Source organism: Grammomys surdaster, unplaced genomic scaffold, assembly GCF_004785775.1.
Source record: "Grammomys surdaster isolate TR1022 unplaced genomic scaffold, NIH_TR_1.0 125146, whole genome shotgun sequence".
In the NCBI taxonomy this organism is placed as follows: Eukaryota; Metazoa; Chordata; class Mammalia; order Rodentia; family Muridae; genus Grammomys; species Grammomys surdaster.
The window spans coordinates 861,409-874,654 of record NW_021620042.1 but is presented as its reverse complement, the minus strand read 5'-3'; the positions used below and the strand labels follow the sequence as shown (position 1 = coordinate 874,654).

At 45.5% G+C, this 13,246-nt stretch overlaps 1 protein-coding gene across 1 annotated transcript in view; it reads left to right on the top strand.

Annotated features, from left to right (window-relative positions):
* Nucleotides 1-13,246, top strand: part of Arhgap10 (Rho GTPase activating protein 10) — a 196,862-nt gene that overhangs the window by 27,872 nt on the left and 155,744 nt on the right. The window contains exons 5-6 of the mRNA XM_028785172.1: nt 4,109-4,180; nt 11,024-11,125. Of these exons, the coding sequence (XP_028641005.1) occupies nt 4,109-4,180; nt 11,024-11,125 (174 nt within the window). The remainder of the gene's footprint in view (nt 1-4,108; nt 4,181-11,023; nt 11,126-13,246) is intronic.

Below are 13,246 nucleotides of genomic sequence, written 5' to 3'. Positions count from 1 at the left end.
TCTCTCTCTCTCTCTCTCTCTCTCTCTCTCTCTCTCTCTCTCTCTCTAGCCAGCCAGCACTTTGCTTGGATACATGGGTAGCAGGTAGATGCTGGTGGGGGCTTAGAGATGAGCTTGGTTGTTCCTGTAGAGCCATCCACCTTGCTTTGTTCTGTGACTGGGTCTCTCACTGGCCCAGGGATTGGTGATTTGACGGGGCTGGTTGGCTGGCTAGTGTGTGCCAGGGTCCTCTGGTCTCCATTTTTATGCCCCAAGATCACAAATGTGTGCCATTATACCACCCCAACCCCTTTTAAAATTAATGTAGGCTCTGGGGATCATCACATTGCTCTTGTTTTGTGACACAGTCCAATTTGTGATCTTGAAGCATCTGAAAGTAGATTTGAGATTTAAGAGGCACTGTTTTGGGCTAGGATTCTCCAAACAGTTGTTGTTGATCAGAACAATGCAGAGCAGGGTGGGCGATGGTTTTGTAGGTAAAGACACTTGAAATATGAGTTTGATCCCTGGAACCCACAGGAGAGTCCTGAAGATTGTCCTCTGACGTCCACATGTGTGATGTGACATACACCCACCTCCCCATAAGTTAGTGCATGTGAAAAGGAAAATTTAATAACAAAAAGCACACTCCTTGGGAAGATTTACGGAATCTGTAAATGTCCTTAGTTGTAGCAATCCTTTTTTGGAAAAGTATTTTTCATTTTGGGAAAACAGTTTTGTTCAGATAGATAAATCCTTGGCCCCTTTTGAGAGTTCCTGTTTCAAGGAAAAATAAACAGTGCATCCCAGCTCAGTGGTTCCTCTGCTGCTGTCTGTGACCATGAAGCTGAAAAGTAGAGTTTTCCCTTTAGTACAGTAAAATTGGCAGTGTCTGGAAGGTCATGGGAGAAAGCAGTGGGAAGTCTCTCGTTTGCTCAGAGAATGCATTCCTTCCGAGGCCACAGCCCCTTGGAATCCACGTCCTTCTGTTTCTTTTAAACTTAGCCTTTCTTTGCTAGCCGCTCCTCATTAGAAAGGCATGGTTTGATGTTTATCCCAGACTGTTCATGGCTTTACCTGGACTGATACATTAAATAATAGTTACTAACTAAGGAACTAACGTTGCCATAGAATGTCCTTACCGTCCCTGCCCTTGTGTGTGGGTCTTTTGTAGAAGTCTAACTCTCTTTGTGCTTATAGCCTCAGAACTCAGCCTTTGATCTCCAGGGTGGGAGGAACTGGAGAGCTGATGCAGTGGTTACCCTGTGGTAGGATGGCATCCAGTGGGGTCTCCTGTCATTGCCAGCTGGTGTCTTAGCTCATCTTGAGCTGGGTAGGTTACTTAATATAGATTCTGACACAACAGTGGGGACTTGATTGAGCCAAGCAGGTGCTCTGCCATGGAGCTATAGCCACAGCCAGCTTTCAGTTTTGATTGTGAAACTATTTAATAGCCACCTGTCTACTGAGAGGAGATGTCTGACCGGAGTCATGTTGGAAACACCATTGGAAGCTTTCATAATCATCTTATTTTTTACCTTGTGTGGTGGTTTGAATATACTTGGCCCAGGGAGTGGCACTATTAGGAGGTGTGGCCTTGTTGGAGGAAGTGTGTTACTGTGGGGGTTGACTTCGAGACTCCTATGCTTAGGCTCCTCCCAGTGAGGAAGAGAGCCTCCTCTCGACTGCCTGAGGAAGCCAGTCCCCTCTGTTGCCTTTGAATCAAGATATGGAAGAGCTCTTGGCTCTTCCAGCACCATATGTGGCTGGATGCTGCCATGTTTCCCATTATGTTGATAATGGACTGAACTTCCCTGCTCACACATCTAGCTTACTGAGCTGCGGGTTTGGTTAAGATGGCTGCTGTGGACGGTGTAGTGCCCATTTGGTACTGCAGTGTTCTATGGGGAGTGTTCATCCCTCTCCTTTGTGACTATAAGCATTTGCCGGCCTCTGTTAGACTGGCGTGCACTGCCAGGCTTCCTTCCTTCTTGAGCGTATCAGTCATCCAATATGTATTTATTATGTATGGGTTTATTCTGCAACAATAGTAGGTTAGATCTGGTCACAGAAGCTTTGAAATTGACACAGCTGTCACATATTGTATTTACATTAAATATTTTTGTATGTGTTGGAGGGGCACATACATGCTACTGTGTGTGCATAGACGTCAGGGAACAATTTGGGGAGTCAATTCTCTCCTACAGTGTGAGTCTCAGGGAACCACACTCTGGTTGTCAGACTTGGTGGCTGATGCCTTTTCTGGCCCAAGTATCTGTGACCGGCAGTGGCCACGAGTCAACTGGGTTCACCTGAAAAGAGGGCTGAGAACGAAAGAGGGATGGAGGGGGAGAGGAGATGAAGCCAAGACAAAGGTCTCTGATCAAGGCTCAATGCTTTAAAGTCCAGCTTTCAATTTAAAGGGGAAGCCCCACCTCCGCCACCGAATCCCTTCTTGCTTCAGCCCAGCATGGGTGAGGGGAATCCATCCTTAATTGCTGGCCTGAGGTGTCTCAAGGCAAGCTCAGCAGGCAGTTCCTGTAGCAGGCTGTAAGTGTAGCCAAGGTGGGTAACTCCACCTAGGTGTCTATTGTCTGGCAGCCAAGGTGGGTAGTTCCACCCAGATCCTATTATTTGGTCTATTGTGGTAAACAAGGTATCTCTGGGCAGCTCAAGGCAGGGGGAAGGACACAAGTATCTTAATTTATGGAGATTGTCTGTGGATTGGATCACCTTGAAAACATTGGGAGATAAAGTCTTTGGTGTCTGCTTTCTGAGATACAACATGCTGTCCTGGATCTTACTTGGATGACCAGTTCTTTGTCTCTGTTCTCTTCTTCAGTGTGTGGTGGTCTCTGGGTTTTCATTATGGCAGGTCACATGGCGCTAAATGTAGAACATTTGGATTTAAAATTCAAAATGCCTAAGATGGATGCATCTGGAAGACAAAGCCGTCTTCCCTGTGTGGATGGTTCTTCTCCGTTATGTGTGTTGTTGGAGGATGAAGCCGTTCTCCCTGTGTAGATGGTTCTTCTCTGTAGTGTGTGTCGCCACAGCTCTTTTTGCAACTAAGTAGCAAATTTTCCAAGTGGGCGAGCAGCATACAGGAGTCCTTGTGTTTGAGGGGACAGTTGCATGTTTTGTATTCTTCACATTGTACTGTGATGTTCACGTTAGAAGAAATCATTTTATAGTAGGTCAGTGCAGAGCAGCCTTCGGTTATGTTAGTACTTGCTGAGCCTGCAGAGGAAGGAGAAGGAACTACATTTGATTTCTGACACGTTTCTTTTAAAATCACTCACCATTTTCCCCTTATGGTAAGCTTGGGTTTCCTTTTTTTAGGGAGCGGGGCTTTGTAAAAGTTGGATGACACGTTCTTGTGTAGTGTTGGGACAGCCTTCTCTCATTGTGGACATTTCTGAGTCTTGGACTTGGAAGCTGAGTGCTTACTAAGTATGCCATCGCCTTTGGGAATAAACCTTTTATTTGCATTTTCAGCATTTTGTGGCTTTGAATGAAAAGCCCCAAGTGAGTCACTGTAAGCCATGAATGAGACTGTGACCAGTGTGTGTGTGGTGTGGTGTGTGTGTCACTCCTCTTGACCTCCCCTCCCCCTATTCGATGCCAGCCCGCAGGTCACAGCACTTGTTCTGACTGTGGAGTGCCAGCCACTGTAGGACAAGGAATTGTCAGTGGTGTAGTGCAAACTCCTTGTATTTGGAAGAATATCCACAGTTCTCAGTCCTTCCCTTCATACAGTCTGAAGACCAGTGAAGGAATGTAATTGACTTTTAAATCTCTGAGGAGGAGGTGAACGCTGGCCCACAGAAGTGTTGTGTTGGTGGGTATGAGAGAGCCCTTTGTTTTCTGGATAGCCTTCTTGCTGTTCTGTGGAGAGCTGTGGCCAGAGTTCCATGTTCCTCACCAGCTGTTCCAGCACCCTTCCCTGAAAACATTTACAAATGTGAGCTCTTTAATACATTACGCAGTGACTTAGTTGTTACATTGGCAGAATGAGGTAAAATTGCCAAGTATGTTGTTGTTCATTTTACTTCTGGGTGGAGTGCAAGACGAAAACGAGATGCTATTTTTTTCCTAACGCTGTGTTCTTGTTATTCTTGTTCTCTAGGCATTAAGTGTGACTGAAACTCTGATTAAACCCTTGGAGAAATTCAGAAAAGAGCAACTTGGAGCTGTAAAGGTTTGTGTCTAATTTGAGCACACTTATAAACAGAACATGCCGTGTCTCTGCTGATGCTGTATGCTTTACTCACCTTTGGCAGATCGGAGGGAGGTGCTGGGCTAGACCATCTGGCATTTGATGTTGTAATGCTCTTTTTCCCCTCAGGGAGGGGAAACTGAGAACAAAACAAAACACCTGGATGGGCAGTAAAACATCTAGTAATCTTCTCTGGGGAAACCTGGCCATACTCTTTTTTTTTTTTCCCTCTCTAGATAGAAGTCTTTCTCTACTATAGAGTTGCAGCCCCGTGTGCATTCTTCTCTGTATTATGGAGAATTGTGGCACTATGGTTAGTTAAGATTAGGGACATGGTGGCTGATGAGATGGCTTAGTGGTTAAGAGCATTGACTGCTCTTCTGGAGGTCATGAGTTCAAATCCCAGCAACCACATGGTGTCTCACAACCATTTGTAATAGGATCTGATGTCCTCTTATAGGTGTCTGAAGACAGCTACAGTGTACTTACATATTTTAAATAAATAAAAACCCATGGTCCTGAGCAAGTGGGGCCAGATCCAGAGTGAGAAGGCAAGGGGGAAAAAAAAAGATTAGGGACATTGCTCCCGCAGGATGCCCTGGAACCTAGGACGAGATTGCTGCTATTGGGACATAATTTTCTCTACTCTAGCAAAGATTTATTGAGCTTCTATTATGTGCAACAATTTTTTGTAAGAGTGAGCTACAGCTTCACACTCAAGGATCTGAGATGTGGTCAGGATTTCTGGGATAATACAGAAAGCAGCTTTGCCATAGGGGAGCCTGAATATATTTAGTAACTTCTAAGGTTTGTGATCTTAGCCTTAAAGTTCACCTAGAGAAATAATTTCCACCACCCGCCCCCACTTCCTGGTCTTTCTGGCTCCCCTCCCCTCCCCATGTATGTGAGGGAGACAAAGCACAAACTACTACTTGTGTGTTGTTGACCACTGAGAGCAAAGAGATGAGCAAAATAAATTTTAAGTAGGGAAGAGAACTCCCAAGTTTGTTACTTTTCACCACACAGTGCTGGGTATGTGAATTGTCCCCCCTTTCCCTTTATAGTCATAGATAGAACCCCCCCCCCCCACAGCTGCAGGTTTTGTACTGGTTTCTTTCTTCTGTTGACCATTAGCAGAATCTTCTCTCATTGCCTTCCCCCTTTGCCCCAGGCTTCCTTTCCATGTTTGTTTAACAAAGTAACTTGCAAAATAAACAGCCCCTTACAGGGAGAGGTTGCTGCACTCAACTAGTGTATGACACAAGCTGTGTGGTGACCAAATACCATCCCCAAGTCCTGTTTCTGATAGCAGAGTTTTGAAGAATTTAGGTACATTCTTGGTCTGTACAGTACGGGGAGTTGCTGTCTTGTTGGTGATCCCCAGAAAAACCAGGTGGGACCCTAGAAAACTCCCCACCCATAAACATGATAAACAGACGTGGTCATTCTAATGGTAATACACAAACAGTTAAACATGATAAACAGACGTGGTCATTCCAACAGTAATACACAAGCAGCTGTCCCTTACATTATGTTAAGTCTTTAGATCATGGTTCATTTCAGTACCCTCCAGAGGCCTCCACGTTTTCTTCCTGTAGATATCTAGAAAGGCACTTATTTGGTTAATAATACTTTCGTAAGAACCAGAGAGGAGCTTTCAGTTTAGGTGTGTGTGTGTGTCCCTGCTTCCTCGGCGTTCAGTCCTGTTTTGACAACCACATGCTTGTGTTCCTTTGGTTAGTGTGCACACACACTATGGTTTAAAAAGACTGTAGTCTCTTAGGTTGAAGAGCTTCTTGAAAAAACAGCCCAGAACTGTGAAGACAACAACAGCATCTTTAAAAGATGCTGAGGCCTGAGTCTCCTGTGTCTCTGTCAGCATCCCGCCTCCTCTCCTCCTCCCGTGTGCTGACCTCATCTGCTGTGTCTCTCTGTGGGGCTTTTTGGTTTCATCCGGGCCTGCATTCTCTAGTTTCCAGAAGCCTAATGACATGTTTAAGTATGGTTTAAATGTAATCTAAGATGCTAGGTGGTTTTTGTAAATTGGGTTTAAAAAACCTTCCAGGGTACTCTGGGTGATTGTGTTCTGTTTTGATGTACCTGCCGTGACTCGTGTCTGCCGGTTTGGGCTTGTTTCTGTTTTGAAGGGTCTTCTGTTTTTTCTTGTGGGCGTGATGGGATCAAACCCTGTGTGCAAGCCCACTGGCTTTGGCAAGTTGGCAAGACACTGGCTGCCTTGGGCTGTGTAATGGTTCTGGTGGACGTTTACTTCATTTTCACACTCTTTCCTTTTTCTGGACAGTGTTGGCGTTTATTTTGCAGTGTCCCCAGCACTTTGAAAGCCGCTGTTCTTTAGAGGCAAGCGCATGAGTAAACTGTGCAAGTACAAGAATCTAAAGTGGCTTTCTCAGACACCTGACCAGTCGGGTAGTAGTGCGGACGAGGGTCTGGACGCGTAGCAGCAGTGTGTGAGAATCAAGCGGACGCCCCAGACTGTACTGACTGACTATTCAGTCAACCTCGGAGAGAGCGGAGAGTTTGATACTACCCAGTGTCCACAAACATTTAAACACAAGACTTGAAATAAATGTCGTTTCATAGATGATCAATTCTCACTTCAGTCTGCGACCAAACTTGCAGTCACATTTTAAAAACATTGCTTTCCAAGAATATGTGTAACAGACTTAATAAAAACTAACTCGCCAAGATTCTATAAACAACTGCAGAGTATGGGTGAAACCAAACCTCCTCAGGTGGTTTATCATATCAAGTGCTTTGGTAAAGCAGGAGTGTTGCTATAGGTTAATCCTGTTAGTTTCATTTTAGTTAAAAAGCACCCACTTGTGCCTCAGAAGGCAAGGTGTGAGGCCCTGGGGCACACAGACAGTTAAAGCACTGGCTGGCCTTCAGCTCCGTGAGAGAGCAGTAAGCAAGGCCTGTGGAGAGTGGTGTGGTGAGCTGAGCAGAGATCTGGGATGTCCCCCAGCCAGCTTTGGAACACACTCAATCTCGTCAGGGATCCTGCTTCAAGTCCTGTCAGAATCCTTTCAGTGCCTGGGTGAACTGTGGTTTGAGGCTACGCCAGGCCTCTCTCCCTTCAGTTTCCGTTCTGTCTGAGAAGGTGGTTGCAAAGAATCACAGGGATCTTGAAATACTGCCACCAGCCAGGTCTTGAGCCTGAAGTGCTGTCATTTTACCATCCTACGTGTGGCACTGGCTAGGTGACTCCACAGCAAGTATTCATGAGGTGACAGTGGCTCTGGTCAGTGTTGGCACACTTGTGCTCTGTGCGCATGCTTGCTTGTCCTCTGATGGTTCCTTGGCTGTCCTGGATGTGGAGCCGAGTGTTGGACTGTGTAGGAGGAAGAGCTGAGTGTTTTCTTTAGAGAGGCTAAGGCCATTGAAGAGGGATTGTAGCTGGGGCAGTATCACTCATTGGGATGCTAGAGGTGGGCTAAGGGAGGTGCACTCCCTCGGGACTGGGTCTCAAGGGCAGTAGCATGTTACCTGAGCTTGGAGGATGGAAAGGAGATGCAGGACTGCTTCCTGGGATCCTTGAAGAATGACCTTGGTGAAAGCTGCTTGCCCTGGGCTCTAGTGCCTGTGAGGATATCCCTTCACCTCCTCACCTAAGTACAGACAGGACAGTTAGACTCTCCTAAGAAAACGGTTAAGCTCTCTAGACTCCTCAAACATTGGATGCCATTTAATGGTTATATCTGAAAGATAAACCTTTTTGTTTCTCAAGAAAAGTTGTAAAATGTAGATAACTATACAAAGATGGTCATGCTAAAGAAAATTAAATAAAAAACTTCTCTCTTCCAAAACAAAACTAATATACAGTTATTTTAATGATTTCTTTCTTTTTTATGGAAATGTAAATGTCTCAGTAAAAAGCATAAAGATGGCCATGAGTTGGGTGACTGGTTCTTTTCTGACATTGGTGGCAGCATTCTCCTGATTCGTTGTTTATCCTGTTAGCTGTGTTGTTGTACGTTGTTTTGAAACCTAGATCATCTTTGGGCTTTGCTAGATTGTCTTTGTTTTATTCCGAGATCTGATGTCGATCTCTGTGGTACGGCTTCATTTTTTACTTGTGAGTCAGCCCATCTGGAATTAATTTTGACACGGGTGGGGTTCTGTTTCTGTTTCCCAGTTAAACAGTCGACACCAGTCCCACTGGTTAAATGATGCATTTAAAATGGGGAGCTCTCTGCCGGGCACCTTTGTCTGTGTTCTACTGTTAATGCCCTTTAAGAGCTCTGTAGTTTGAGCTGTAGGTGTTGGGTTCATGAGTTCCTCTTCCATTTATACTGCTCTTATTTTATCCCCTGCTGTTAATTTTAAATGTAAATAGCTCTACATTTTTTCACGTGCGCAATTTTATAACATTATAAGGCAACTTCTCATGAGTAATTATTTAACCTTTGCTTGGTTTAGTAATTTTATAAAAACACGTTGATATATTTTCAGCTGTTTGATGAAAATTAGAAAAGATGACACATGGGATAGGCTTGTCTCCCACGTGGAGACAGCCCAGGTCTGTCACAGAGCTCTTGGGGAGGGCTATCTGACTTGCCGATACTTCTCTTTCTTTAACCCATTTCCTTTGCAGCCAGCCACGCTTCCCTGTGGTACTGATTGACCGAGACTCTCTTGAGTTTATGTCTGCTTCGTAAGAAACATTTGCTCTTTGCAGTTGGTTTGGACTCCTGGGTTTTGCTGCCAGTTTCTGTTACACCTGTTTCCTATGTGTAGCGTAGGAAGAGCATGCTGAACCCTTTATTGCTATGTTAAGAGCTATATAACCTTACCACAAGAAATGATGGGGGCACGAGGAAGCCACATGCTACAAACACACACACACACACAAACACACAAACACAGGGAGAAAGAATTGTGTGAGTTGTGACGCCAGGAGCAGATGCAGCAGCACCTGTGCCATGGCAGCTTGTGCCAGCCGCAGCATTCCTCTTACAGTCTGCGGGCTCTCGGTGTAGTGTCCTGTAGGTGTGCAGCACACCGAGTGGCCACAGTTACCCAAGTCATAATGCAGTCTCCACGCTGTCCGCTTTTAAACGGGCACCGTTGTGGATGTGCGGCGTGTGTGGGCTGGACTTTCCACTATTGAAACAGTCAACGGGATGCACAGGGAAAGCTCAGTGGCTAACTAACTGTAATAGACCGTACAGGCGCAGAGATGCTGTGAACTACCACGGCCGTAAAGACAAAGCAAGTGCTTCTGTATCAGCGGGAGACTGACAAGTCCAAGGCCGAGGAAAGCTACCCCTCTTGCTTTGTCCCTCACTCGCCATGGACTAAGGGATCAGTCAGCCCAAAACATTCCCAGACAGTTCTGAAGAAAACTTAGGTTCTCCTTGTCAGGCATTTTGGGAGACTATTTTATTTGTCATTTTGTATTTTACATACGGATGTTTTGCTTGCATGTATGTCTGTGCCCCATACGCAGTACTTACAGACAACAAAGCGGAAGTTGGGTTTGCCGGGCCTGGAGTCATAGCTTCTGTTGAGGTACTAGGAAAGGAGCCTGGCTCCTCTGGAGGAGGACCGTTTCTCTTCCCCACTGTTTTGTTTTTAAGCTTTTCAAGTTGGTAACTGGAATTGGAGCATAATTGGAGAAAATCACTGATTCTCAAGTCTCACCTTCATCAGTGTGGGGATTGATTTGTGGTCTCAGTGACGAGGCAGAGGCTGTGCTTGTCCTTAGATCCTACAGCTTGTCCTGTGCAGTGGCAGCATGAGGCCAGGACACAAGAAATCATGCTCTTTGTTTCATCTTCCTAAAGGAGAAAAGGCTGACTTAGGAAAACTAGGAAGGAAGGAACGGGATGTGCCTGCGACTCAGTCAAGAGCAAGCAGGACTGGGACGTTGATGGACAAGAGTGGAGTGTGTTCTCATGAGGCTAAAAGTGTTTGTTAGAAGTGTATTTGCCTGAGCAGTGGCCTCTCTGTCATCGCAGAAGCTGGGTTACTTGTGTTCTCAATGCCTTTGTATCAAAAGCGAAGTGGATTTCAGGTGGTGCTGCAGAAATGTGCGAGTCAAGCAAAGCGGCTGCCGCCAGTGTCGGTGTGTGTTGGGGTCTGTTGACCAGTTGTAGCTTCTGTCTGGTGCTCTATGTATCTGAGACAGGGTTGGAACTCTGCCAGTTCTGGGTAGAGCATGGTATACTCAAACTAGACTCTGAGGACTTCCCTGAGATGTTCTAAGATTGTTATGACCAAAAATATGGCCAAACTTACTGAGTTTAAAATGAATTTCATCTCATAGCAAAGTCCAGAGAAAACTTTATTTATTCATCCTCTGCTTCTTCCCCATAAGACAGGGTTTCTCTGTGTGGCCCTGGTTGGCCAGGAACTCACTGTATAGACCAGGCTGGCCTTGAACTCAGAGATCCACCTGCCTCTGCCTTGCCAGTGCTGGGATTGAAGGTATATACTACCACTACCCCGCTGGAAGTGCTTAAAGTTCATCCTTTTCTGTTTTTTTTTTTTTTTTTTTTTTTCTGTGAGAGAAAATTGACATATCTTTCTCTGTCAACTCCAATGAATATGGAGAATTGAACATAGTCAGGGTTGGGGGAAACCTGAAGAGTGCACAGCAAGGAGAGTGTCTTCCTGGTCCTGTGCTGTCTCGGATGTGGCAGTGGCCTGGGGACGGAGGCGTTGTCTCAGAAACTCCATCACGTTTAGTGTTCCCTTGCTTTCTTTTAGACATTTTCCATATTTTTATCCTCTAGTAGGTTAACTGTATGTGTCATTTACGTGTGTTGTGTGTAATTGCCATTGTCTGCTTTTAATTTGTAGGAAGAAAAAAAGAAGTTCGACAAAGAGACGGAAAAGAACTACAGTCTGATCGATAAGCACTTGACTCTGTCTGCCAGGAAGAAGGACTCACACTTGCAGGAGGTATTCTTGCCAGGCTCCTGTTGATTTGCTTTTGAAATTAAAAACTACACAGCGTGCTCCTTTTAAAAATGTTCTTTACTTGTGAGAGCTTTTCACCCAAGATTGTGTGGATGGAGGGAAAGCAGGCTCTGCAGTGAGCGAGTAGGCTTCTGTAAAGTGGGGCGGTGGTGCAGTGAGTTCCAAGTACGGTTCTGTAAAGTGGGGTGGCCGTGAAGGCCTTATAGTGTTGATTACATGTGGTTCATACTAGTGAATGCTAGGCTCTGAGGTTTTCCCAGGAGGAGTGGTGTTAGTGTTAGAAAGGACATGTGCAGCTGCTCGCACAGGGCACAGTGATGCACACACCTCTATCCCCAGCACGCATGAGGCAGAGGCAGATCCATCTCTGTGAGTTTGCCACCAGCCTGTTCTACACAGTGAATTCCAGGGCTACACAGAAAAATGTTGTCTCTAAAACTTAAAAACAAACAAGCAAAAAAAACCCCCACATGTTTACCATACTCAGGACACACAGATAGGCCTGTTCTTGGCTTTCAAGTTTTCTTGATGAATTGAACTGAGTGAACTCACACACTGTTCCATACATGTGAACTGCATGGGCTCACACACTGCATCATACATGTGAACTGCATGGGCTCACACACTGTTTCATACATGTGAGCTGCATGAGCTCACACACTGTTTCATACATGTGAACTGCATGGGCTCACACAGTTTCATACATGTGAACTGCATGGGCTCACACACTTTCATATATGTGAGAGATTGCTCAGAGCTAGCTTGCTTCTTGTTGGGAAGTGGATCTGTTCTACTTGTGTTAATAGAGTGAGTTTGCTCTTTTTAAACGCAGTATGTAAGCAGAAAGGAATTTATATCTTATCTCTCATTTTCCCCAGTTTTTTTTCTAAATTTTTTGACTTTTTCCTCCTTCTCATACACTTGAATAGAAACTTCAGTTATTTACAATATGGGACATAGGCTTTTAAAAGATCTTTTTTTACTTTCTAAAAATAATGTGTGTGTGTGTGTGAATATGTGCGCATAAGTGTTGGTGTATATGGACATATGCGCATGTGAGTGGCAGTGCCCACAGAGGCCAGGATGGAGTGTCGGGTCCTCTGGAGCTGGAGTTACTGTTGGTGCGGACCGCCAGGAGTGCTGGGAACAAAACGTACGTAAGGGCAGCAGCTCCTCCTTTCTGAAGAAATAGTTCTTTATCGTTGAGAACACGAAAACACACACACACACACACACACACACACACACACACACGAAGTATGACCATATGATCATATATACACTCTCCATTTCCCCTGAGCTGCTGAAGACCTCAGTATCTTCCTGTAGCCCAGAACATAAGTTTTATTATCATGTTCTTCACAGACGAAGCCAGGCACAGTGTCTACTGTGTGTGTATTTGTTGACATACCATCCAAAGGGTAATAGTAGAAAGTCAAGCTTGTATGCTTTTCTTACAGACTCCATGTGTGCACACATTGTTGTTTGACGTCTACAAGTGACCTTTGACATTTGGATGGCGTTTCATAGTTTATAAAGAGGAGATAGTGCTGATATTGCTTACGCCTCGCTACAGTGCTTGAGGTGTAGGGCTCTGCTCTCTCTTCTCTGCAGTCAGTACAGGAAGCCATGCGTGCTTCTACCGGACACCCCAGCCTGTTGCCTCAGTCTGTTGCATTCTCTGCAGGAAGCCATGCAGTGGCTCTGCCCCCTCAGTCTGTTCTGCAAGGACAGCTGCTGACTTTGGCTGCTGCTGTTTTCAATGCTCTTCTCCGTTGTCTCCATTCTCACTTTCAGTTACTTCAGAGAGGATTTTTATGCCCCAAGCTAATTTCCACCTCCACATCATTCTAATTAGCCATCTTGTTCTAAGAGGTAGCCTCAGCCCCCAAACTCCACCTCCTCCCACCAGCATGTGGCCCCTTCTCATTCCCCTTTGAAAGGCCTGGAGATGGTGGCTTCAGAAGCCATAGAGCCCAGGACCCTGTGTGCCACGCACTGCCCACTCTGCCCAGGGTCCTGTGTGCCAAGCATTGCCCACCCTGCCCAGGGCCCTGTGTGCCATGCACTACCCACCGTGCTCAGGGAAAGCCCATTTCTGGC